This window comes from Passer domesticus, chromosome 14 (assembly GCF_036417665.1).
Source record: "Passer domesticus isolate bPasDom1 chromosome 14, bPasDom1.hap1, whole genome shotgun sequence".
Classification (NCBI taxonomy): Eukaryota; Metazoa; Chordata; class Aves; order Passeriformes; family Passeridae; genus Passer; species Passer domesticus.
Genome location: NC_087487.1, coordinates 9103726 through 9130443, shown reverse-complemented (window position 1 = coordinate 9130443; position 26718 = coordinate 9103726). Strand labels below are relative to the sequence as shown.

The following is a 26718-nucleotide window of genomic DNA, read 5'->3' as shown; positions in this document are numbered from 1 at the left end:
ATATATATCCTACAGATATCACATGCTGTGCATGAGATCTTTTAGCACAGTTCAGTAGCCCAGCACAGCTCATGCCCAAACAGCAACAGAGTGTGTCTGACACTAAGTCTGAGACTCTCTATAAACAGATCACATCAGACTTACTTGGGTTGGACAGACACTACTCAAAATAAAAATGTTTTAAACAGGTTATTTGGCCAAGAAAAATGGCAAACACCCATCAGTAACAAACACGGCAGCAATTGTAATTATTCCATTTCATCTGCTTAACACTAAAGATGAAAATATAGACTTGTCTCATAACAATGACTACAAGGTTATTCTGAAATGATCCCTTGTGGTTATTTCACCAATAAGATATAAAAAATACTCTACGATCCACATCACAAACTGCTTGTCCTGCTGCCTTAACTGCAATTATGCATTTGCTGGAATTGAAAAAAAATAAAAGGATTATTTATTTAGCTGAAGCTCCTTCACCTAAATTTGCAATACCCATAGAATATCAAAGTACTGTGAATAAAGACACTTGACCTGAATTCAGAGATAATAAACATCCAGAGAAAAAACAAAAGAAAGTTTTTCCACAAGTTTTAACATAAGCAAAATGATACCATTTTCTGCTTCTCTTAATGTAGCAAAATCTCTGTGAACAGATGGTAGCAGATCTGTGTGATGCAGTGGGCAGCATTTCCATATCACGCTGCTGGCAAATATCACCACCATTTAACTCATTTATTCCTGTGCACACCCTCACAACACATGGACACATTGCTACCTGTCAGAGGTGCTCAGCACCTTCCATTTGAGAGTAATTAGTGCTCGGGTCTGGCTTCTCCCTGTATTGTACCCAGAATTTCCTCAATACACAAGGGACTTCAACATTTGTTTAAACTGAGTTAGGGAATTCAGGAGTTTAGGGAGACGGAAAGGGGAAAAGGGAAACCAATGGGAGGGTGGGACATGAACCAGGAAAGCACAACAAAATCTCAAGGAAATATACACAGATTTAAGAAAACTTGTACTCTTCCCAACAATCAATTCACTAGCAAAATTATCTGCTTATTTAGGCCCATATTTCACCCTTTATTTTGTCCTAAGGCATACAACTGGGTAGCAGAGTGCACTTGCATAGTATTTGCTGCAGAACATAATTAACCATGGCCAGCGTTACATTCATTTCTCATATCCTGTGTGCAGCTGTGGGATGGAGAGGATTTCTTTCACAAGCATACATCTTTATTACAATCTCAGCATTGTCTGCAAGATCAGAACACACAGTTCACATCCCAAAATAACCCTGGAGTTTCTCATTAGTATATAATATGAGGAGTCAAACAAATTTCTCTTTTACATGTATTGCAGCATCCTGCAGATCAGTTTGAAGACCAGAGAAAATCCACATGTTCCTCACCAATATATTGACACAGGAACCAGCAATCCTCAACTGTTTCTGCATTGAGAAGCTCCAGTTAGAAAACTCTACAGACCTCTCACATTCCCTGGAGAGAAGGTATAAAGAACCGAGTTGTTGCACATATAATCCTCTTCGGAAAATATTCATTGTCAATAGTTACTTTTCATTATTTATTACAAGTAATACAAATCCCAAATAATTTAGTTACCAGTTTGAAACTATAAAGTCAATAGAACTTTGCATATCACCTGTCAAACTTACTGCTACCTCTTAGAAACCTTACATGATTCATTATTTATTTTAGCAACTGAATACATAGATAGCACTTTGTTCTCGAGATATCCTCCAAAGATGCCATTTTTAGAATACTGCATATACCTTAAATATTAATGCTCTTTATGTACTAGTGCAAGAAACTTTCAAAGGTTTTTCTATGGACACAAATTATGAGCAGGTGTTAAACCAAGATCAGCTGCAAAGCAGACAAATTGAAGTGGGGGGTGTATGTAATTTAAAAAATATTTTAAATTTTCTGTTTTCCAGAAGACTTTGTATTTTCAACTTTTTACTCTGATTGGGAGGCAGAGGATATGAAGGAGAATATCAGACTTTCATACATCCTCAGTTATTATTAACTATGTGGTCGGGTTTATATCCCCAGCTTTTTAAAAGTCAATTAACCATAAGAAACTCCCTCAACATCTCAAAATAAATTCCCACACTAAGCAGAGCTAAGGAGATGCCTCAGAATTATGCTAGTGAGATGGAATATTGATAACCACTTCACTTCAAGTGATTCATATCTGTCCTGACAGACTGCCTGGAAATGCATAAAGCAAATAAAATACTTGCGGTCTCCAAATTACCCACAGCAAACACATTCATATCGCCCAAGCCGCAGCCCATAGAGATAAACTGCACTGTTGAGCTCAGCACAAGAGAATGCCATTGAGTTAATTAGCAATTGTTCAGCTTGTGTATATGCAAGAGAGAGGAATACTTAAGAGTTAATGATTAGAGCCTCAAAAAACCAAACTAAACTCCAGAAATTGGCACACAGTGAGAACAAAACAAATAAACAGTGTGGATACTTTTTCCACTCTTCTTCCTCGCTAAATGCAAACATACCTTTAAAGACAGCATTTATTGGATTTTAATATTGCAAACAGAAGAATATAATAAGAGGTTCACAGTGACTTTCAGCAGCTAAATGCACACGATTGCACACATTATTTGCATCAGCAGTTCAAAGGAAACAAAACTGACAGCTATAATGTTACAAGCTTGGTTGGTTTTACTTCTACTTAAAAACCCATACCACAATCTTCAGAAAAATGGATAATATTACAACAGCCTTAAGGTAGTTAAGGTCTTACCAAAAGCAAGGTAGTATTGAAAATGTTGGATTAGGACACATTCAGGTACTTGCAGAAAAAGTTAGGGAAAAAGCCCACAGCAAGTTGTTTCAAAACCAGCCTATATAGGTGCCAGGAAAATTCAATAATGGTACCATATGGAAAACTAAAAGAAAACAGCATAAGAGAAAAATTCCTCCCTTACAGATTCCTAATAACATTTATAAAGTGAGGATGCATTCATAAAAGGGCACCTTGAAGTTGAAGAAATAGCCAGTACAAGAGCTACCAAGAAAGCGACACAAACCTAAACTCATAAAAAGCTTTTCAAATGAGAGTTCAAAATATTTTGGCTAAAGTTTCTCAGAAGGGGTTTTAAATTCAAGCCTTTCTCAGCCTTCACTGCAGCATTGCTCCTGTGATGATTGTAAAACTGTTGATCTTGAAGGCCTGGCTGTGCTTGAAAACAGTCATTAGAAATTTATAACTGGAATCTTCTTTTGGGGTCCTCCAGTTCCTGGATAGGAATTTGCCCTGTGAATTCATGCAACACCTTTCACTACCTCCTTGAGGACGGAAACATCTGCCTCCAAAACGAAGAACTGAAATCCTGAGTAGAGCATGACTCAGAATGCATCTGGGATTTGTTTTGTGGTTTTTGTTCCCCAATGAAAGGGCCAGGGAAAGTTCTCCAAACATCTTTTATATACACCTAGTGCCATCAGAAGACTCAGTCTGAATGCTTGTTTATATATTAGCAAAGCTATTAGTGTGTAATTGACAATAAAATTTGTCATTCTACTAAGGCATCTTTTAGAGTGGAGGCTAAAGCACATGGTGCATGAGCTAATGCACTTGAATGAATTACATGTGGTCAACTGTGACTTCATTGGAGGGATTCTGTTTTCCAGTTTTTTGGAAGACATATTGAAAGGCAGGATACACAAACGATCAGAACTGAAAGGGTGCAGAGCACTATTTATTCTACCTGCAGAAAAATATTTACATTAAAATAACAGTGCCTCCTACTACATATTAGGATCCCAATGCACTGAAAATTATTCTGACCACATTTGTTCAGTAAAAGGTTCATTAAATATCTCTATAGGATACACATTTAACAGAGAGCATATGAATAAATTCTGCCAACAAAACTACTTAACACTTCATCCTGTCATTAAAGTTCCATGTCAAGGCACATATCAGTATTAAAAGTAATTTATATTTACTCCATCTCTGTTTTCTTAGCATCTAAGTAGTTACAACTGAACAATTGCCCAATAACTCAATCCTATCTTTTTCTTCTTTAAAATTGGATTTGTGGGAATTGTAGACAAGAAGGGTTCAGGGAGGGAAATATTTAAGACACCTATGCACTGCCAAAAGCATTCAGTATTTTGAGATCACTAGGGAAGCAAGACTAGCAGTTACCATGAAATTATTTTAAAAGAACAAGCAAAAGCTGTGTTGTAGCAAGGTCTTTGTAGGAGTCCAGTAGAAGTGACCATCTCTCTTAGGTGAATGAAAGCCTTTAAAGCTTTCTAGAGAAACACACAGAGAACGAACAACAGAAAGAAACAACAGTTTACAAATTAAGATGATTTTATACACAATCTTGTTCAAACAGTAACAGCAAATGTAGAGAAAAAGAATACATTGCAGCTCAAAAACGAATAGCAGGGAACAGATGCCACAACTTATGGATTTAAGAACATTATTTTCTCCAGGTTAACACCCGAATTTGAGCTCTAGAGAAAAACAAACAAGTAGTCATTCCAGAAGGAAAAATACACTTTGTTTAAGTGTACCCAGTGAAGATTTGAGAAAACCATTATGAATCATTAAGAAAATATTCACAGAATCATAAAAATATAGTGGTCAGAAGCTCTCTTTCTTGTGGAATGGTAAAGGCTTTCAGAAGCACAAGCCCAACTAAGTAGCTGAAACAGGGGATGTTCTTGAAATTTCAAGGTACCAAAGCAGCATTAGATTTTTTTTTTACCTAATTATGGTTTCTATACAGAAACATATTTACTTCTGATTACTTTCCTCAGCTAAGTGAAAATTCTACTACCTATAGCAAATGGAAGCAGTTATTTCTCCACAGCACCTGTGTAGTTCAGAGTTTGCTCTCCAAATTTGGATCCCTACCCTCTGCCTCCTTCTCTCTCTGGAAGCAGCAGAAAAGACTGAAGTCTGAGCCTTGGAATACCTCTAGATCTGTACCTGGAGAAAAAAAGGACAAAGCAGTACAGTTACCCTCATACCTGATGCAGACAGCCTCGAGAGATCACCCAAACCATCCTGCCAGACCAAGCCAGGAGCAAAATGCTCTCAGCACGCCTAACACCTTCTTAAAATACCACCTAAGGCAGCTCCAGCTGTAGCTTATTAGCATAAATTAAACGGACTTTTTGATTCTATGCAGCTGACACTGTCCTGAGGTGTTGGAATTTCTCTTCTCAAAAAGTCAAAACAGGGAAATCCTGGGCAAACAGACTCCGGCAGAAGGACTGCAGGAACTTTTATTTAGAGTTTTAAAAAAATTAAGTAATAGAATAAAGCAGCATGATGGTCAATAATTAAAGGGAATTAAAAGATTGAAGGCTCCTTACATATTTTTACTATTATTTTACATTTTATATATGCATGTATATATATAAATATATATATACATGGAAGAGAGTGTTTCATGGTCTCAGGTATAGAAATCACAGTCACGTGGACCAAAAATTACTTTAATGTAAGGCATTTAAGTCACTAATAAGGAAGAATGATTTCAGGTGGGTAAAACAGTCTGCCAGCAAAACTCAGGTGACAATATTTGCTTTCAGGAAGAATGTGGAGGCCTTATCTGCAGATACTTGCAGACTGACTCTTGTTCAAAGTCCTGTGCACAGAGGTAGCCACGTCTCCTCAGCCACAAGAGCTACAGTGGTGACAGAACACTGAGCTGAAAACCAAGTCTCCTTCATCATGTCTGTGCCTAGCAAGACTGAACCAATCATGAAGGTACTCAGCTTTCTCTGAAGACTTCATGCCACCACAACCAGGAAAACCCTTTCCTTTAGATCATGCTGTTCATTCTCACTACAGCTGCCAATCCAAAAGCCAGCTGCCCTTTTCAGACATTGGCCAGCTAGAGACAATGTGGCCTTTTCAAAGGGATTGCCTGTAACAAGCATGGAAGTACACAAAATCTGAAGTGTTTTCACGACAATGCTTTTTTCATTCCAATGTAATTTGACTTTGTGTTCATTTACCTCTACACTTTGAGTGGCATTTCATTTTTGTACTAAGGGAAGTACACTTTTAAGAAGCAGAAGTAGTAAGATGAATCTTGCAGTCTTGACTCCAGTCAAGTCTATGACTCTGCTGTAGACTTTAAAGGAGTGGGAGCTTTGCAGCTTCAATTATTAGCAACAGAGACACCGCTCTATTCACCTGGGACTGGAAATAGAGTTTTCCTTATCTCACAACACACAGCACACAGAGTATTTTTATTACCCCAGTCACAGTTTATTAGATTTGGAAATCTTCCAAAAGATTTCCAGGATCCAGTCTTCTCCACTCCTCTGGGACAGGGAAGGACAGGCATACTTAAAGGCTTTAGCTTTCAAGAGTGTTTGGCTGTTATTACAAATACAGCAGCAAAAGCCTGGCAGTATTTTCTGTGAGGTGCACGAAATTTAAGTGAACACTTTAACCAATATTGCGGGCAGGTCCTGCCCCCGCTGCGGGGCTGGCGCATTCCCGAGCATCCCAACCTCTCTGGGATATGACCGAACCAGAGGATTCCTAACGGAAACCAACCAATCCATCCTCAGAAGCACTATATACATATATATATATATATGCATGTATGTATATATGTATGTATGTATATATGTATGTATGTAGGTGTAACTCCCGAGCGGCGGCCGTGCGCACCTGCGGGGCTGAGGGCACGGCTGGCCCGGAGCGCCCTGCCCGCCGCGCTCCCGGGACACGCCTCCCCGCCGCCCCGGGCCGAGCGCCGCAGCCGTGCTGCCGTCCCGGGCCGCTCCCCGCAGCCGTGCTGCCGTCCCTGCCGCCCGAGAGGCGAGCCCGGCCCGCTCCCCCCGCGGCGCAGCCCCGTCCATGCCCGCTCGGGGCCGGCCCTCCCTCCTCACGGCACCGACTCCGGTCCCCCCGCCCGGGCGCGGCCCCGCGCGCGCCCCTCACAACCTCCCCCCCGCAACCAGCCACGGCCCCGCCCGCGGGCGCGCGCACGGCCGGGCCCGCCCCCCGCGCGCGCGCGCAGAGGGCGGTGCCCGCGCGCGCGCTCGCGCCTCACCTGATCCGGGGCGCTGCCCGTGCGCGTGCGCCGCCGCGCGCGCCCCCCTCTCCCGCCCCCCCCCCGCCGGCCCTGAGGCGCGCGCCCGCGGAGCCATCCGGGTCCCGGCGGCGCGGCGGGGCCGGGGCCGCGATGCATCTGCACCAGGTGCTGACCGGCGCCGTGAACCCCGGCGACAACGGGTACTCCGTGGGCAGCGTGCAGGACACCCCCTTCACGGTAAGGGGCGCCGCGGCCGGGGCCGGCCTGGGCACGGCGGCCGTAGGCCCGGGCAGAGCGCAGGGAGGGCGAGCCCGGCGGGCGGGCGGGGGGCGCCGCGGGCGGAGCGGCACCGGCGGCTCTGGGGGCAGCCGCGCATCGCCCGTCAGCCCGGCCGGGCTCCCTCCGCTGTATCGACCGGGGAAACCCCCGCTGCGTGTCCTCGGATTGCGCTGGGTGCTTCTGTCTGTCTTCATTTTTTTTTAAAATATATTTGTGTGTGTTTATATCTCATCTGCAAAGCGCACAGTCAGTTGCACTGGGGTTCTGACGAAGCCTGCCCGCTACTGATGAGCGTCTGCCTTCCATTACTGAGGCTGATAAAACACAAATTTGTCAAATGCTCCTCTCAAACTGGAAAAGAAACAGAAAGAGATGATAAAAAGATACACTAAGTGAATTTCAAGAGCCCCGTAGTTTATAAAACAAACTGTTTCTCCTTCACAGGCTGTTTTTGTTCATTGTCAATTTCAGTGTCAGTTTCGCTCCGTTAGGTTATGTGTGCTTGGTGTGCTCTGATTTTAGCGAGTGATCAGCTTCTGCAGTGTTTTCCTGCTGCCATCTAACCAGTATCTTATTCTTTAGGTATCACTTGTCTTACTGCATTTTATATTAACAAGATTATCCCAGGTACAAGCCAATTCCAAGCAAAACGATGCAGAGCATCCTTTCTGGTGTGAGATGAATGTCAGCAGACTCGTGAAACATTTAAAGCTTGCAGTGAATTATCACAGATGTCTTATTTCAGTAATGAATGCTGGAGAGTCTTAAGAAATAAAAGGTGCCATGTTTGTCTTTATTTTCCTGGTTCTGCTGCTATGCAGCCATACTGCTATTAAAGGGACCTCTGTTACTTTTGGTATTTATATAAGAAGTCATTTACTCATATTCACATTCTAATGTGTTTCTTTTTACTATGACAATTTGAAAAGTCAATCAAATGATATTATGCAACACAACTTTGTGTTAATTCTTGTCATAGTTTTGATAATATGAGTAATGAATCATAATGTATATTGTGGTTTATGCAAGAATTTTCCAAGAGCAAAAGTAGCATCTTCCAAAACAATGCAGGATTGCCTGGTAGGATTTAAATTATGGAATTGCATATAACAGACCACACTGTTTCTCTGGCTGCTGTATCCAGTTTTTTTATAATACAGTAAACAAGGAACTAAAGAGATAAGTATGTTTTAATAAATGTATCTCCTGGACTTCCATAGATGTAACTTTCTTCTTTGCTTTTTCTTCATTCTCTGTATTCATTGTATTATTTCCTGTTTGTTTAGGCCTTGATCCTAGAGTAAACTGTATGGTTAATAACTGCCTGAAAACAATTTGAGGTCTTATATCCACATTCTTATAAAATTGGTTACCTGTTTGACTTGGTAGAATCATAATCTACCATTGACTGCGGGCAGTTCATTAGTGCCCAACCTCAAATTCTGTCAGTCGACATCACCTGTATGGACAGAGAGCTTTGTGCCCCCAAACCACTGAGCTGTTTGGAACTTCAGCTCAGATCCTGGGGCAGGTTTTGCAGTTCAGGTGACAGAGCCTGACTCTGCAGACCTGCTCTGAAGCCCCAGCAGCTGTCAGGCACTGGCTCACAGCACCAGCAGAGCAGGGAGAGGGCAGGAGGACAGGGGAGATGTGCACAGTACACTGGGAATCCATAGGTGTCTGTGGGAATCCATAGGTGTCTGTGGGAATCCGTAGGAATCCATGGGTGTCTGTGGGAATCCATAGGTGTCTGTGGGAATCCGTAGGAATCCATAGGTGTCTGTGGGAATCCGTAGGAATCCATGGGTGTCTGTGGGAATCCACAGGGCTGTGGCACAGGAGCTGCTGTTTGTGTGCACTTGTGCCCACTCACGTTTTGGTTGGTGTTTGGGCGTTGAGAATGCGTGAGAATGGTTCAAAATTGCTACAACTGATTCATCACAGGCACTTGAAAATACAGCCTTTTTGTGTGCAGAAATGAATCACTGCTGTTAAAAATACTCTGCTTAACAGCAGAATAATGGCTTGGGTATGTATATATATGTGCCCACTAGTTAATAGGTTTGGAACTATTTCCCTTTTTTCTTGAGGAGGAGTAGAAGAAACTTCCTCTTAAGATGAATATACTTCAGATGTCTAAGTCCAGCAATCTAAGGATTCTGAGAGAAGAAACACATTTCCTTCTAACCTGATTAGGGACATTGCAATTCTCAGGTTCTTCATTCTTCCCTTCTTCTGTGGTTTGTCCTTGGCTTGTTTACGTGACTCCTTGCTGGGGATAAAGGTAAGCTTTTAATTTCCAAGTCGGTGTAGCTAGAGGTAAGATGATAACACAGTCTGCCTCAACTTTTTTAAAGCTTTGGTTAAAGTAGTCTAGTGTGGTAGATTTCATTCTGAGAATAAGACAGGGAAAATAAATTTTCCACTGCTTTTTTCTCTGCCTGCTAAAACAAGTATTAGCAGCTCCATAAAATCATAGCGATCCAAAGAAATAGAGAGAGGTGTCTGTAGGTTGGCTACAAAGGTTTTGTCAGTGCTTATTCTGGAATGTGCAGGGCCCTTTCCTCCCTCAGCTCCCACAGCTGCCTGCAGCAATCCTGACATACATCCACAGCCTTTCCCAAGGAAGGGCTGAGGCACAGAGATGTGTGCTGCCTGCTGGAGGGTCTGGTAGAGCGGGTGATACACAGGAAAAACTGTTGGGAGGGTGATTAGAAGCAAAATAGCTCCGTAATAGCTTGTACCAGACAGTCTCCTCAGCCTCCTTAGTCTGAGCTCTGGAAAAGACACTGCTTAAGCAAAGGGTCAAAGTACTGAATGACAGAAGTTCTGGAATAATTCTGTGCACTTTTCAGCTTGCTGTTAGTTCATGTTCTCATTTTAGCAAATATTGCTAACTGTGTTCCACAAGTGAGTTCACAGAAGGTTGAGGGTTGGGCTTTAAGCAGAAGGCCTTACAGCACACACCCTGCCTTGACAGAAGAGGTGTTTGTGCCTCACAGTCTAACTGGCAGCTAATAAGCTTTTAAAGGTAGTAAAATGCATTTTTCAAACCACAGCTGATTTTGTTTAGCTTTTGTTCTGAAAGAGCTGGCTAAGCAGCTACAACAGAATGTAACTGTTTCTAAGGTTAGTCTGGGTTTAAAAATGAATAGATAAAAATAGCTATGTCATTTACCTAGAGGCTGGATTCTGTAAGTATAAAAATTTCAAGTGTCAGACAAACAGGAGATAATATTTACTTCTGCACTAGTTGCACAAAACACAAAACTATAAACATTCTTCATGAAAAATCAGAAGGTCAGATTTTAGGGGTGTCTGAGAACTTTACTGATAAAAGTGAGAAAAAAATTCATTTATTATTTTTCATTTTTGAAAAGAACAAGCTTCTTAACGTATTTCTTGCCAGTACTGATACTTGCCTTGGAGCTGCGTGTGGTGAATTCCAGAAGCTGTTGCAGATGAGTTTCCCACACCCCTGTAAATTTTTTTACCTCACTGAAACCAGCAAAATCTTCATTCACACAGATGTGCACAAGATACAGCAATTGGGAATAGGTTTGCTCTGCTGTGTCAGGTTCTCCTACATTTTCACTACTTCATCCTTCCTAAAACAGTTATTTGCAAATCCCTCTTAGTTATTTATTACTATTTACATATATCTATATATTCTGCACTGTTTTTATGTCAGCTGGATTAGAGATGCTTAATAGCTGAATCCTTACAAAGGTCTTTTATTTCTGTATGTTTAAGCATGTTGTAAAGTATTTAATCATTAATTTGTCTGAAATGTCAATTTAGGAAAGCCTGTTTTACAGGCCATGGGCTTGTAGTAAGTTAGGAGTTGTTTTTCTGTTATTTTGCTGGTTTGCATTAAGTGTATGTAATTCTAGAAGTACGTGGAAGGAGGAGGGGAGGAAGTGTAAGTGTTGTGTCCATTGATGAGAGCTTGGAAACAGTTCAGGATTCAGGTGTCTTCATTGCTAAGTGGAAGGTGGAGGAATTTCTGCCAGAAACTTAAAGATGAGTGTTGTTTTACTAGAGGAGTCCTTTAAGCCCAGTACAGACTTTCAGGTTTCAATAGATGTTTTAATTTACGTAATTTTAGATGTTTATGAATTTCTTTTTTTTAATATCACTGTGGGCTGATTATGTTTCTTCCACATCATTTTCCTTCTTGATATGCCTCTGCACCCCTTATAGTACACACAGGAGCTTGAGGACTTGTGTTTTATTATGCTTATGCCAAATTCGTAAAGAGTTGCAGGTTATAGAAAGATAACTTTGTTGGCTTTTTTTATACAGAGAAAAGTAGTTGTATAAAGAAAAATGAAGATGAGAATGTGAAGGAATAATTGTTTCCCTGTCTCTTAGTTCCAGAAGCAAACTGGAAAACCTGAGCAGCTGAAAAAGACAGAAACATGTGCTGCTTTCATATTATCTGAAAACTGAGGATATAGCATAAACTCTTACACTAGGACATAATGTCCTACTTCTGTGTGGTGCTTCTGCATTCAATTAAAGTTTTGTAATTGTTCATTTCAGTGATGCCAGATCTTGACAGATAGAGCAGACACTGGCAAACTACAGCCTATTAGTTGCTTATGGATCCTGCAAGTCATCCTTGCATTCTGGCGGTTTTGCAACTCCATTTAATTTTCTCCTTGAAGTTATCAGTGACATTAGAAATGGAGGTTGGCAGATACTCCATGTGGGTGGTTCTTACTGCACTTGTTTGGTTCAGTCGCTGCTCATAATTCTGTTTATTTAAGAGCTCTGTGCTGCTCTCATCCATTACTGTATCTCAGTGCTGTATTTTTCATCTTTCCTGTCTGTATGCCTTACTGATTTTCCATTCCTTTTATCAGGCTAGGCAGATTGTCAGTCTGCTACCACCAATATTGTGGCCTCTGTTTCTCTGGCAGGAGAGACCTGTGTGGCACAAATGACCTCATGAAGATGTTGTCAGCTGAATCCTTAAGAAGGAACTACTGATGTTAAATATTATGACACTTCCCTGTTCTTTGTCACTGTGGGGTGTTTCTGCTGCATTACCAGCTTAAGGACAAAAGAAAAGAGGATTTAACAGAAAAGTGTTCTCTTCAAGTATAAACATGCTAACATGATGAAGACATCAGCTGCATACAAACAATCAAATGAAAAACTTGTATTTAGGCATATAACATGAAATATGAAAATGTCTTTCACATTCACATACACAAAATTATATGGACCTTTTCCAAACATGTGTTCTAATGACTTCATAAAATAATTTTAAGATTTCATATACTTTCAAGGAATAAGTCACATTCTGAGAACAAATATCTATACTCAGAAAATGACCCCAGAACCAAGAGACAGCAGCACTTGCTCTAACCCAGAGCTGAAGGCTGGTGTCCTGCTGCTGGGAATGGGTTCTGCCCCCCTAACCACGGGGTCCCCACTGTTGGCACTCAGGTTGCTGAGTCACTTGTTGGTGCAGCAGTAAACACAGGCAAAGAGTAGGATGGCTACAAGTGACAGTAATAAGATTTCACAAAGGAAAGAGGTCTCTGTATCTTCATGAATAAGAACCACCTTTTTACTTAACTGTATAGAAATATGCTAAATAGATAATAATTAGCTGAAAAATTAATGCTTTGTTGGTGGAATAAGTGCAGGTAGGGGAACAGGAGAGATGAAAAACTAAAATGTTTGAAGAGAAAGACACTAAATTCTTTTGCTTCACAGAATAAACAGACATAGCCAAGTATAAAATATTTTCTGTTTCATGCATTATGAGCTGTAGAAACACATACAAATGGGCATCTTTATGAACATTAAGCACAAGGAAATTGAAGTTGATAAGTCTTTTCCTTTTATAATTTGAGACACACATACATGTCTCTTGGTAATAAAATTGCAACTAATTATAAGTTATGTATAATGTAGTTTGAATTTGCAACTCAAGTTTTGAATACCAGCAGTGAATAGGGATTTGAAAGGTTTAAGTCCTTTTTTAAGTGGATCAGCACCTCTTTTTATTTAGATAATTTAAGTCACATCTTTTAGTAGGTTCCTGTTGGTAGTTATGAAGAAGACTGTTGAAAAGAAGATGACTCAATTATTTTCTGTTTTAATGCTCACCCTTTGAAGTTTAAGTAGGAGAATCAATTTCTTGTGAATATTCGAATTCTGAATAAATTACTGGAACAAGAGGATGTGCTTTTATTTTCCTGCCTACTTCTGGGCATTCACATCCTGGTCTTTATCTTCTTCCTTTGTACTAAGGAGCCTATACTGTTTCATCCAGTATTCAACACTGTTGGTGAAGCTTGTTTTGTAAAGAATCCCACTATAAAAATAGGAAAGTAACGAAACAAAAGGACTTTCTGTTCAATGCCAAAACTTACTTCAGAATCTCATCTTTCATTCTCTTATATTCTGGAAATAATCCTATTCAATTTTAATAATAACTTACTCCCTTCCAGACTGAGTCTAATAATCACACAGCCTAGTCATCAAGGAGCTGGGATATTCTGTTACACAGATAATCTCGCTCCAACAACCTTTTAGCAATCCTGCTTACATTGTGAATCACTCCAGTATCAGTTCCTCAGAGCTTCCCAGAACAGCAGTGTGGGTTATTATGTCTCACACAACACTGTGTCATTCTATTTTTGTGAGATGACCTTGGAAATCTTTTAGACAATCTGTCTTATCTGCAATTTTCATTTTTGTGTGTGCAGTTGTATGGTGTGTTCATTTCTGGGGACTGAGTTTCTGCTTTGCTGCTTGTATTGCTGTTCCTTTCTGTTTCATGCAGTGACGTACTTTCACTAAATTAAGCTCTTTTTTTCAGCCTTTCTCACTTGTTGCTCCTTCCCAGGAGAATTAGAAGTAGACATAGAAAATCATGAGACCTAAACTGTCCATTCTAATTCCAGTGGTTGTCTTGCACCCTTATCTTAGTGCAGCCACTGAGGGGCACTGGTGGTAAATCAATACAAATACAACTTTTATACATGTACAATAAAGTAGCCTTTAGACTGATTGATCTCAAAGAAGATCAATCAGGGCAAGGGCTGACTCAGTATTTCAAAAATTATTGTGAAAAATCCAGTGGACAAGTTAAAGTGATAACTAATTTTGTACCATCTGAAATTCACTGTGGAGGACTTGCATTCTCTGCTTAACTCAGCTGTTATAAAATTTCTGCCTACTCTCTTGGAATCAGTGGAAATCTCTTTCCTTACTTTAAGGAAAGAGACTTTGAGCTCTAACTGTAAAAGGCTTAGTGGAGATTGATCCTAGGGAGAGATTTCTGTGCCTGAAGGTGGGAGCTCAGTGGGACAGATAATCTGGAGTGATTAAACTTTTTAGAACAGGTGAAAGGTTGGCAGACAGGTATATATTTATCCTGCCAATAGAAAGTGCTGCAGGCTATCACTGTTCTATAGCTACTATGTAAACAAATTATTTAGAATGTACAGCGTATTACACAACAGTATATCCAAAAGAAATCTTTGTTGTTTTGCAGTCTTATAGTAATGTGCATTTCTTAAAACTCAGAAAAACCCAGAAATTACATTCTTATAGAAAAGAATCCCTTAACAATCTTGATTTAAAAGAAAATAATAAAGAAGGCAGACGGGGGTACAGACACACCTATTGAAGAAATGTACATGCAAATTCATTAAGAAATGCTCCTGGCTTGACTGCCTTGCTCTAAGAGGCAACAAGAATTGGAGGGAAGAAAAAAATCAACTAAAACCTAGAACAAAACAAAATAAAAACTAAACAGAGAACGCAAGTTCTTGATTTAAATCTGTGAGTTTGCGAGGGGTTTTTGTTTTTGTTTTTTTGGTTTTTTTTTTTTTACTCTGTTTGCTTTCATTTAAAGCCCTGTAGAGTTATGGTCTCCCTTGCTACTTTGTTATTACTTGTTGCCCATGAATTAGTAAGGAACAAACCCGCTACAATGTAACTTCATCTTTAACTGGCGTATTCACAGCTTCCAAAAATCTCAGTCCTGTATAGCAAGTGTTCAGTTGGCTTTTAAAATAAACATTTAATTGTATTTCTTTTGAAAATTATTTCAGGCATATGGCTCTGGTTGTGACATTGTTATTCTGGCAAATGACTTTGAATGTGTGCAGATTATTCCCGGTGCTAAACATGGAAACATCCAGGTCAGTTGTGTGGAGTGCTCCCAGCGACAAGGCAGGGTAAGGATCTTAATAAATCTGTATAGAATTTTTAAAATTTGAGAACTATAAATTGGTTAATTAAACAGCAACACAATACATTAAAGGAATGAAAGTAAACCATGATCAGTAAACCCTGATCTTCACAACAAAGATCATGGTTTATTGATCTGGGACTTTCTGAGTAACACCTCTTGTGGTAGTCTTATTCTATCAATTTATTAGTAATTTGGGGGAGGGAGGAGGGTAGAGGAGACATGTTGGAACAAAGAGTTTATTCTCTTTCTGGGGTCTGCAATAAAAGGTGTCACAAAATATGAACAGGTGCATTATTTACAGTACAGTATCAGAACTGGAATGGTACTGAAATGATGGTTACTGGCTCCATTTTGTGTGCTTCCATCTAATGAAAGTAGAAACGGATAAATCATTTATTTATACATATATATACACATATGTATGTGTCTGTGTGTCCTGCAAAGTCATGTATTTGAAATATATTTTAGAATGGCTTCAGCATGTTTAATGTGTTTAGAAGTGCTACACTATGAGCTGTCATAACTGCATGGCCCCTTGATTTGCTTTGTGGTTTCATTTTAAATCCCTAAACAATGCTAGAGAGACGGGTTAGAAAGAGGAGAGAATAAAATTTTTTAGGAGTTCCAGTAGTGCACTGAGCAAATTTTGTTTGTCAGTTTTCACTGTTGACGAGAATTAGCTGGATAAAAATTGGTACCAGTACTGAGGAAGCCCTAGTTAGGATTTGGGCAGATTTAGTTGGCAGAGTCCTTGAACTTCAGCAGTGCAGTCCCAGTAAGAGTGGGAGAGAGAGTCCAGCTTCAGAGATGGTCCCTACAAGACCACCACAAACCCCTGGGTGGTTCTGCATTCCAGACTCTGAACTCATGGTCTGTTCTTTACTTTGGGACTGACTCTGTTGTTGCAACCTTCTCTCCCCCTCCCGCTAAGGAAGAAATAAGATTTCATAATAAATGTCGTGAAACTTTTGCATCATTTCCGTTTTCAGGAAACCAGATCCTGGATGGGAAGGACTTAAACAGTTCTGGGGTTTTTTTAATATTTTAAAGAAGAAAAAGGAACTTTAAAGATAGTTAGAATTACTTAAAGGATATGAGTATTAGGAACAGGCCCAGATAAATACCTAAGAAATGCTATTTTGTGTTTAGAGATTCCTGTGAAATAAGTGGGTGAAAGAAACTGAGGGGTTCGATGACATATGTACTTAAATTTTTCTATTTACCATTTATCTCCTCTCAAAATGTATTTGAAAGTTAAAAATAGAATTGCATTTCTTTCTGCTTCTTGTAGTATTATTTAGTGATTTAGTGATACAAAATGGAATCTAGGGACACAGACACTAATAATTAATGCATTAGTTAGCTGTGAAGTACACAGAACATGAGCAGAAGCAGTGAAGGCATCAGCTTTCTCTTATGCATTAAGAATAGTTGCCCTAGAAGAATGTGACTGTGTTTGTGCCACTGAACGAGATGTCTGCCCTGTTTAGAGTTAAAATGTGAAAGGTGGGCTTCTTCAAGAGTGCATTTTCCTCAATTGATTTAAGCAAATATACCCACAACACAGTTAATTACATTTGTACTAATTTCACTTTTCAAAACCCTTGGCACTTAGAAGAGGTACTGGATATTCTTTAGGTATTTTGGAATACTAAGGAGCACTGACTCCAATTACCTCCTAACCTTGCATTTTGAGTCAACTTTTTTTTTTTCCTTTCCTTTCCCCAGATTGCAGCATCGTATGGAAACGCTGTTTGCATTTTTGAACCACTTGGTATAAATTCTCATAAAAGAAATTGTGTAAGTGTGTATTTCATAATTTTAATTCTGTTTAGGCTCTTAGAAGAGGCAAAAGTCTGTCTGCCAGTTATTTTTATTATATTATGTCGGTACACAACAGAATAATGGATAAACAGTTTCCACCATTCATAATGCAACTGGATGGGTAGACTCTTCCACTGAATGAACTTTGGACTGCACTTCTCCTAAATTCCCAACATCTTAAGTCTCATACTAGAATGACAAGCTGGTATTTCTCATTTGAAGAAGTTGTCAGAGGTGCAGTACAGAAATACAACACAGACTTGTTTTGTGCACCCAGACTTGTTTTAACAGCACAGCCATGGCCAAGCACTTGAGCATTGAGGATGTTCTCAAGCAGGTTTCACAATCTTTGTGGTATCTATACTGCCATCCCTTATGTTCCTGTAAATCTATGGTCACAGTAGTTCAAAGTAATCTACAGAAATATTTGTATGTGGGACAAGTCCAGATCTGGTTTGCAGGGCACCCTGGGATGCACTTACATTTCACAAAACAATTTAAAAACATATTAAAACTAGATTTAGCACTAAAAACTACCGCTTAATACTTTTGCAGTAGGCTTAGTAGCAATTTCATATAGAAAGAAATACCAATATCTTTATTTTTGCTGTTGCTGTGAGAGTTAATCCTTGACTGTTTTTACACTACAGCAGCTGAAGTGTCAGTGGCTGAAAACTGGGCAATTCTTCCTCAGTTCTATGACTTACAACCTGGCCTGGGATCCTCAAGGTAATGCATCATTTGTGAAGTATTTGGTCAACATTTGTAGTTAGAATGACTTGAACACAAAATATTTTTATTGTAATAAAGTGAGAGCTTGAATATGCAGATTTTAAATTACCTCTTCTCAGGCAGTGTTGCATAAAATGTGAGTTAACATTTGTTAAGATGCTGTGCCAAGTGTTTGCATCTTTTATGTAAGATCTTAGTTTGGGAATCACAGTGCTAAGTTGTTAACTGACTTAAATTGTCACTAATAATCATTGAAATAAAATTTTAGCACAATTGAAGTCAACAATGTAGCTAGACATGAATCTTCATAAAATGTCTGTGTATTTATTTGAGATGTAAATAGCTATTAAGCGTCTGCAACATTTATTAGTAAATTCAATTCTGTGCTTCAAAGTTCTCCTTTAATGCAAAAAGAGGAGCTAAAAAATAACCTTGGTATTCTTTCTTAAAAGATACTATAAATTCAAAATGTTTTCATAAAACCAGCTGGGTGAGATGATGGAATACCCTATTATATTTAAAATGGACTAAAGTTTGGCTTTCAACTGTTCTGGATAATTCACAACAAAATATGATGAGAGGCTTAATCTTTCAACATACCTTCATCATTCTGGTTCCATAGCTTTGGTACCATTCCCTTTCAGGTAACAGGTTATTGACAGCAACAGACTTTTTGCAATTGTGGGCCCCTCCATCTGATGACATTCTAGAGGAAGATGAAGATGATGATGCCAGCAGTCAGATCAAGGATGATAAAGTCCTCCCGGTTCTAAATGACTGGAAATGTGTCTGGCAGTGCAAGTGAGATCATTTTTGTTTTAAGACAAATTGCAATGCTACCTCACCTGGATTTTAAAATGTGCTTTTAAATACTCTAAAATTCAAACAATGTAACAATATAAGATATTTCAAACAAAAAATCCTCACTCCTGTTGAATCTAACCTAAGCTTGCTGTACTTAAACCAATTTTTTGAGCTGTCTTTTCAGTAAAGTATAAAAATACTTTTATGCTCCTGCTATTCAAAAAGTATGCTTAAAGAAACAATTATAAAATACTTGATCTAATTTTTACTTAAAATTAAGTAATGAACAGTAACACTGAATCAACTGAATACCTATGGAATAATATTTTAGAATAAATAGGCCTTACTTAACTTGCTCTTGTGTTCTGTAGGACTGCAACATCAGTACATTTGATGTCATGGTCTCCTGATGGTGAATATTTTGCAACAGCTGGGAAGGTAAGGACAAAAAAGAATAATTGAGTTTTTGCAGTATTTTTCATTTGTTTGACAAAAGTAAGTAATATGAATAGTCCTGGACCACACATTCTATTGTAGTCTTAGCAAAGGTAAATTATGATCTCATGTAATGCTGTATTTTTTGTAATTCCATATATTTTAGCAGCGTGAAATTGGATTTATTTATGTACTCTTACTGAATACCTGAATGAATGACCATGATACAGACTTGTATGTGTGCATGTGTTATATATTTTTTTTACATGTAGTATACTTAGATGAATTTTCAGATATACATAAACAATTTTTTCTACTTCTGTTGAAAGTAATGAGATCATTATGATAGAAGACATACACATTTAAACTGGTATAATATGCACATGTCTGGATAAATTAGAGGAGGTTTTTATTTAGTGGATTCTGGGTTCAGTTATCAATACTGTTTCAGTTTGCAATACTTTTTGTCAAATCACTATTCAAGCTAAGTTTTCAATTATTAATTCTCTTTAATGTCACCCTGTCATTTGAATGATTCCTTTTGGTTTACAAGTCTCAATAGGTAAGCACTTTTTGCTTGCACCTACTGTTAGTTGAACAGTGAGATGAATTTTAGTTCTGAGCCAAGTTTTCATGAACAACACCAGAACAGCAGTTGCTTACTGCTTGTGTTTTTCTTTTTGTTTCATTTTAATTACAGCTACCTAAACCCCTGGCTTTTTGCTTTACCTAGGATGACTGCCTCTTGAAGGTTTGGTATCCTATGACTGGTTGGAAGTCGTCTCTCCTGCCCCAAGAGAATGAAGAAAAGAAAAAATGCTCAGAGGATGTGCAGTTTTCCTTTGTTTATTTGGCGCATCCCCGAGCAGTGACAGGATTTTCCTGGCGGAACATCAGCAAGTACATGCCCAGGTTTGAAAGCTGCTTTTTTTTCAAAAAGCAAGCAAGCCTTTGATCAGATGTTTTTTTTAACATTCTGCTTAATGTTTTGCCATCAAGTGCATGAGACTTCTCTTCTTATACTTTAAAGAAACAAAGCATAAACACTTTCCCATTAACTTCTGTATCACCACATTTAATAACGATAGTCATGTTAACCTTCAGTTAGGGGTGAAGCAGAAATTTTGATAAAACAGTAACTACTAAATTCTTGTACACTCCCCTAAATTCTGGTGTGTCTATATAGCTAGCTGAGTTACCCAGGCAGTAATTGTGCTGTCTCTGCCATCAGGGGGTTGGTCTGTAATGTGTTACTCACATCATGCCTCGATGGCATCTGCCGGCTGTGGGCAGAGACGCTGCTACCCGAAGATACTCTCCTGGGGGAGCAGATCTGTGAAACCACCACTTCCAGCATCAGCAGCACCATCTCTCAGTCTGGAAAGCAAAAGGACACTATACAACATGCACTAGAGGTACATGTAAATACTTAATTAGTGAAATTTTTATTTCACAATTCTTAAAACTTTATATATTTAAGGGTATAGAGCTCTAAGAATGTATATTATGTAATCCCTATATGCATAAGAGAATAACCTGAATTATTCAATATCAGGTTTTGAAGTCTATTACTAAACACTGAAAAAGTCAGAGACTCCAACTCTGCATTCAAGCACCATGTTTTTTAAACTCAGTTTACTTTTTCTATAGTTAACTAACAGAGATGGAAGAGACAATGTTCAGTGTGGAATAGTAATGATGGTTTCATTCTGATTGGGTCTGAAAGTCTGCATTTATAAAGACAATGAAAAGAGTAAATAAACTCTTTTAAAATTTTATTTACTTCATTAGATAATTTTGTTTCAGTGACACTCTTAGCGAGTCTATAAAGTTTTCAGTAAGAGAAAACCTGTCTGTAGAAGCAGCTGCTCCTGGTGCTTAACAAGCACCTTTTTCCCCTGAGAAAGTGCATACCAAAGATCATCTGCAGCCATAAATACCTCTGTGAGAACGTTTCATTTAACTGTGTGGGATGTGTGAGAGTGTCTGAGATAAAAAGAGCAAGAAACATCTGTTCTGCCCTTTAGTTGTGTGATTGGTCAGTCTCCTAACCACTGCCTGTGTAGTTGATCCCTCTTGTACACAGAAGAAACGTATAAATACTCAAGTGTGTTTAATAAAGACAATGCTGCTAGATGACAAAATGGTGGTCTGTTATCCTCAACACTACACTATCAATATAAAACCAAGGAAAGATAAGAAAACAAAAAAACCACGCCACCACTCATTTGTAGACTATTACAGATGAAGGTTTTACTTCTTAAATATCATGACCATCAATAAATAGGGAACTTGGGACCAATTACACTTCAGGCTGTTAAATCAGTTGTGCTCTTTACATGCTCTCTGAAATTTTCAGTCATGCAAAAATAATTGATTATAAAATTCTATCACTAAAGTTACTGCTTTTAGATTGTTTTAATGTTTTTCATGAATGTTGTGCAAAATCCTGTGTATTTTTGTGGAGTTGTTGAGTAGATATTAAAGGAACTTTTAGAAGACAGAAGAGCTTTACTTTTGGGTAGATCAGATGTACATAAGTGTTGCTAATATGGGTTAAAATATATTTAAAATAATCCTTTTGAAATTAGCCTTCATTTCTTTGGTAGAAAGAAGCTATAGGCTTTATATAATTGTAACTTTTTATCTTAGGGAGTTTTTGGTATTTATTAATTTATTTTTTATAACTACAACAGACAATTCATCATTTGAAAAATATGAGAAAAGGACAAAGGAGGTCTTCAGTCCTTGTTACCCACACAGATGTACTGCCAGATCAGCAGGGCACTCACGAAGTTCAGCGTCACATTTCCCATCAAGCAAATGCACTTGGTCACTTCCACATAGCAGCAAGCATCAACCCTAATACAGGTGAAATACAACCATTTATTAGACTGCAATAATGTATTTACACAACATGGAAAAAATAAAGGAAGCTGAGCTTTGCCTAATTAAACAGAGGGAACTTGTAGGCACAAATTATGTTATACCTATATATTATAGGTATAATTATGTTATGATATACTTATAAAATAAGTGAAATGTGTGTGCATATATATGGATTTTTAAAAACTGCTTAATATATAGCTTTAAATATATAGCTTTATATACTTTTATATAGTTTAATACATAGATTTTTTTATTTCTTTCAAAATGTCCACAGATATTCCTTCAGTGTTGGCTGGAACTGCTTTTAATATAGATGAAGGCAGTGGAGGCTTCGTTGTCCACTGGCTGAATAACAAAGAATTTCATTTTACATCCTCTATTGAAGTATTCATGCAGCATCTAAGACAAATTTCAGAACAACAACTAGAACAAGATTTTGATATTGAAGCTGAAGAGGAAGAAGAAACAGAAGAAAAAGAAAAAGGCTTACATATGAAGTTAGACCATGGTTAGTAATCTGGTTAGTTCTGATCAGCTAGTATTACCAGCAGATTAAAAAATACTGTGTTTTGAATGGAAACTGATAGGGAAACCTTTGCCTAAAATGGCACATTTCTGTTGCAGATTTGTCTATAGACAGAGAATCAGAGACAGGGACTGGTACAGGCTCTTCAGAACATGAAGATGGAGAAAGAGAGGGAAGCCCCAAAACATCTCTGCTGGCGGGCCCTCGCCTGCCTCTGCCAACAGTTTTGTTGGACCGGAAAATCGACTTGCTCCTAACGGAATGGAACAAGAATCCAGACATGCTCTTTACTATCCATCCTGTTGATGGTACCTTCCTGGTATGGCATGTGAAGTATTTGGATGAATACACTCCAGGCATCTTTCGCCAAGTTCAGGTATGGTATATTTGAAATGGTTTTATAATTTTTGATGTTAACAAACATTGTCCTTTGCTTAGAGCTGAACATCAGTAGGAATATTAGTACTTCCTGTAAAATAGCTAGCATTTATTCAGGCTGAAGCTGAATTCATATATTCTAATTTTTTTCTTATTTTTTTTAGGTTTCATTTTCTTCTAGGATTCCTGTTGCATTTCCATCTGGAGATGCTAGCTCCCTTAGCAAAAATATTATGATGTATGCCTGTCCTGTCTTTGTAAAAGACAGCAGCAGTGCTGCACAGCAGAAAACAATGGACTTTCCAAATAATACTCTAGCAAGCAAAGGACCAAGCTTTGCCCAGGACAGTGCAAATGTGAATATAATTTCTCCTGTGGTAATGATGATTTCCAAACATATAGATGGCTCTCTAAACCAGTGGGCAGTTACTTTTGCTGATAAATCAGCTTTCACTACTGTGCTAACTGTATCCCACAAGTTCAGGTACTGTGGACACCGCTTTCACCTCAATGATCTGGCCTGCCATTCCGTTTTACCATTGCTGCTGACATCTTCTCATCACAACGCTCTGTTAACTCCTGAGTCAGACACCTCCTGGGACTCCGACAGGATAAACAGGATGATGGATCCTGTTAAACATAAGAGAGGTTCTTCTAAGCAGCAACTTAAAAACGCAGCAACCCGTACATTCCATGACCCAAATGCAATCTACAGTGAGCTGATTCTGTGGCGAGTAGACCCCATAGGACCTTTATCCTACACTGGAGGAGTGTCTGAGCTGGCTCGAATTAACTCTCTTCACACCTCTGCTTTCTCTAACGTAGCCTGGCTTCCAACACTAATTCCCAGCTATTGCCTTGGTGAGTATACCTGGCATGTTTCTATACAGAGTTAACACTGTGACTTGTAGAATTAATTTGTTAAAATAAATTACTGTTTTATTTGGAGTGTATTTGTATTAACTTTTCCAAAATTTCATTTTATTATACAAATTAAGCATTTCTACTTGTTTTTTGGCTAAGCTACTGCAAATCACTTGCAGTGGTCTGAGTGTTTCTGCAGTCCCTGTGGATCAGCTGACACTCAGGAACTGCTTTGTGTGAGTAAGCACTCCTTGCTCCCACAGAGAACAAGATGCTGCCTTTCCCCAGTGCTTCAGGCAGCTTCCTGGAGTGCTCTCTGCATTGATGTAGTTTGCAAATACAAGTGTGCTGATGGTTTAGGGTGCTGGCCACGTGCAGCTGCAGGGGCAGTGGCTTGAACAGAGCTAGTATTTGGACCACCTGAACATCAGAACTATAGGGAAAGATTTCCAGCCAAAATTGGCATTATGTGATTCCTTTAACATGCTGGCTAAAAACTGCTTCGGAGGTCCTGAAACAGTACTAAAGTTCTTCAGACCACCAGAAGCTTACAAAAGCCTGGTTGGAACACAGGATATTTATAAATAAATACATTAATTTTACAGAACTGCAAAGAACACCTTTTCAGAGGTCAGACTGTACAACATCTGATGTGTGATGCCCTTGGCCAATTCTTCAGTTTTTGTGTTTTTAATTTTAGGGCTTTCCATTGCAATTAAGAAAATTACTTCTACAAATGGTACTCCATCCAGCCACACAGATATTTATTGTCTAATTATCACAAAGATGCTGTTGTAGTAGTTGTCATCTTTATATACAGTACTTAAAGACATTTGTACTGTGGGTGTAACATTAAATCTTATACTAATGCAGAGTTATAAATACATAATATATTTGATTTAAAATAAATTCATTTTCTCTGCTTACATAGTAACATTCTGAGCAGTCTGTATCCCACAAAGTGTTCTAAACACAAATAATAAGCTGCATTCTTGTAGTTTAGAGGAAAATGTATATTAGAGTGTTAAGCCTGTTGTATATACTATTGAGAAGCAAAAAAAAGACACTCTTACAATGTTTCATATTGTATTCAGAACTGTAGACAGCTCTATTTCTCCCTTCCCTGTTATATCTGCACTTTCAACTGCAGGGCAGAAGGGAATATTCATAGAGGTTAATTTTATGTAAAGAGCCTTGGGTCAATAAACAAAGAAGAAAGCTATGGCTGAATAGTTTCCCCTTAGACTCCTACCCTGAATTGTCTGTTACAACCTTGGGAATCTGGAGTTGGCTCTTCCAAGCAATGCCTGGAGGTGCCAGTGAATCAAACACCACCAGAGTAAAGGATGGCAGCATTCCCTTAGGTGTGCTACAGACTGGGGCTTGTGTGAATAGTGTTTGTAAATATACCTGAGTTCAGCTTAGATTGTTGAACCTTTTTCAGGAGTTCTGGGTACATTCATGAACAGAAAGGGAATTATTTCTAAGTTCAAATTATGTTGTGTTAATGCACACATTTTCTTAGGTTTTTTGTTTCAATGCTTGATGAAAATTATGTTTGAAGCATGTTCACATACTGAAGATTTTAATAGACTGCCTGATACCATTGACTGCCATTTTTTTCTTCATGATTTTTTTTTGTCTTCTGTTAGGTACCTATTGCAACTCTGCTAGTGCTTGCTTTGTTGCATCAGATGGCAAAAACCTGAGGCTCTATCAAGCTGTTGTAGATGCACGAAAGCTTCTGGATGAATTATCTGACCCTGAATCATCTGTAAGTTCTACATAGCAATGGTTTAGTTTGAAACTGTTAAAATACAACTAATGTAACTCACCTTTTCTCCCTTCCAGTGGTTTGTCTTCCTTTAATTCTGTGTGATCTTTGTGCCATTCCATGTATAGATCTTACGCATTACATCTTGCATAGTTGCATGTGTTGCAGCTGTCTTTAAGCATTAGTTGAAAAAATGCAGTTATTACTATTACACTAAAAGTGTCTGCACTAAATCAAAAATTACCATACAAGTTTCCCCAACCTGTGGCAGATGGGAAAAAGAAAAATAGGATTTCTTAGTTTGTCCTCTCAGAAAAGGGGAGTCAAGAGCAAGAGGGAAGATGAAAACAGAAAAGCAAGGCTGAGGTCTATCCACCTGAGCTACATCTCTATATAAAGAAGGGCAGAGATGGTGGGATATAAGGATATCAGCTAGGGTCATATTAGCTTTCTTTTTTTCCAATAACTAATTCTTTCATTCTTTTTATCTTTCATTTCTGCGACTTTAGGAAAAGTAAAGCCTGACCTTGTACTGTTATTGTATAAAGAAACACATCTTTATTTTTTTCCATTCTTCTGTTATTTCATCAACCATCTTGCAAGACAGGGCCTGTCAGTATTCAGATCAGTCTGAAGAATCTGTTCTAGGAGCAGTGACTAGGAACATTCCTGCAAAAATCAATAGAGCTTTCAGCTTATATATAAGCTGTACTGAAGGTTTTTCTACATGTTGTGACAAAACCTGAAGCTTGAAAAGAAGTGAAAGGGTATATTGTTTCTCATTGCACCGACACATTATGTGGTGTTATGCAAGGATAAATCTTTAAATTAGCAATATTTAGCTTCCATAAAAACTGGTGTTTTATCCCCATGAAGAGCTACTGACTCACAACAGTGCACATGCTACATTATTCATGAGT

At 38.6% G+C, this 26718-nt stretch overlaps 1 protein-coding gene and 1 long non-coding RNA gene across 7 annotated transcripts in view; one reads left to right on the top strand and one right to left on the bottom strand.

Annotated features, from left to right (window-relative positions):
- Positions 1–7147: 7147 nt before the first annotated feature.
- Positions 7148–26718, top strand: part of DMXL2 (Dmx like 2) — a 58183-nt gene continuing 38612 nt past the window's right edge. For 5 of the 6 annotated variants that reach the window (XR_010347461.1, XR_010347460.1, XR_010347459.1 and 2 more), the window contains exons 1-13: positions 7148–7306; positions 15430–15555; positions 17301–17372; positions 18047–18125; positions 18773–18929; positions 19304–19370; positions 20101–20279; positions 20599–20782; positions 22064–22238; positions 22531–22764; positions 22881–23158; positions 23325–24021; positions 25677–25798. Coding sequence is in view for 3 of the 6 variants with exons in the window: in XM_064388621.1 (XP_064244691.1) it covers positions 7220–7306; positions 15430–15555; positions 17301–17372; positions 18047–18125; positions 18773–18929; positions 19304–19370; positions 20101–20279; positions 20599–20782; positions 22064–22238; positions 22531–22764; positions 22881–23158; positions 23325–24021; positions 25677–25798 (2457 nt within the window). In the remaining 3 variants the exon portion in view is untranslated. Of the gene's footprint in view, positions 7307–9518; positions 9633–15429; positions 15556–17300; positions 17373–18046; positions 18126–18772; positions 18930–19303; positions 19371–20100; positions 20280–20598; positions 20783–22063; positions 22239–22530; positions 22765–22880; positions 23159–23324; positions 24022–25676; positions 25799–26718 lie in introns of those variants that run through there. The other variant, XM_064388622.1, reaches the window with a different exon arrangement.
- Positions 7327–18865, bottom strand: LOC135280580 (uncharacterized). The gene is made up of 3 exons (XR_010347463.1): positions 18729–18865; positions 9537–9620; positions 7327–7699 (listed from the first exon to the last, which is right to left on the bottom strand). It is a non-coding gene; the product is annotated as an uncharacterized LOC135280580 (long non-coding RNA).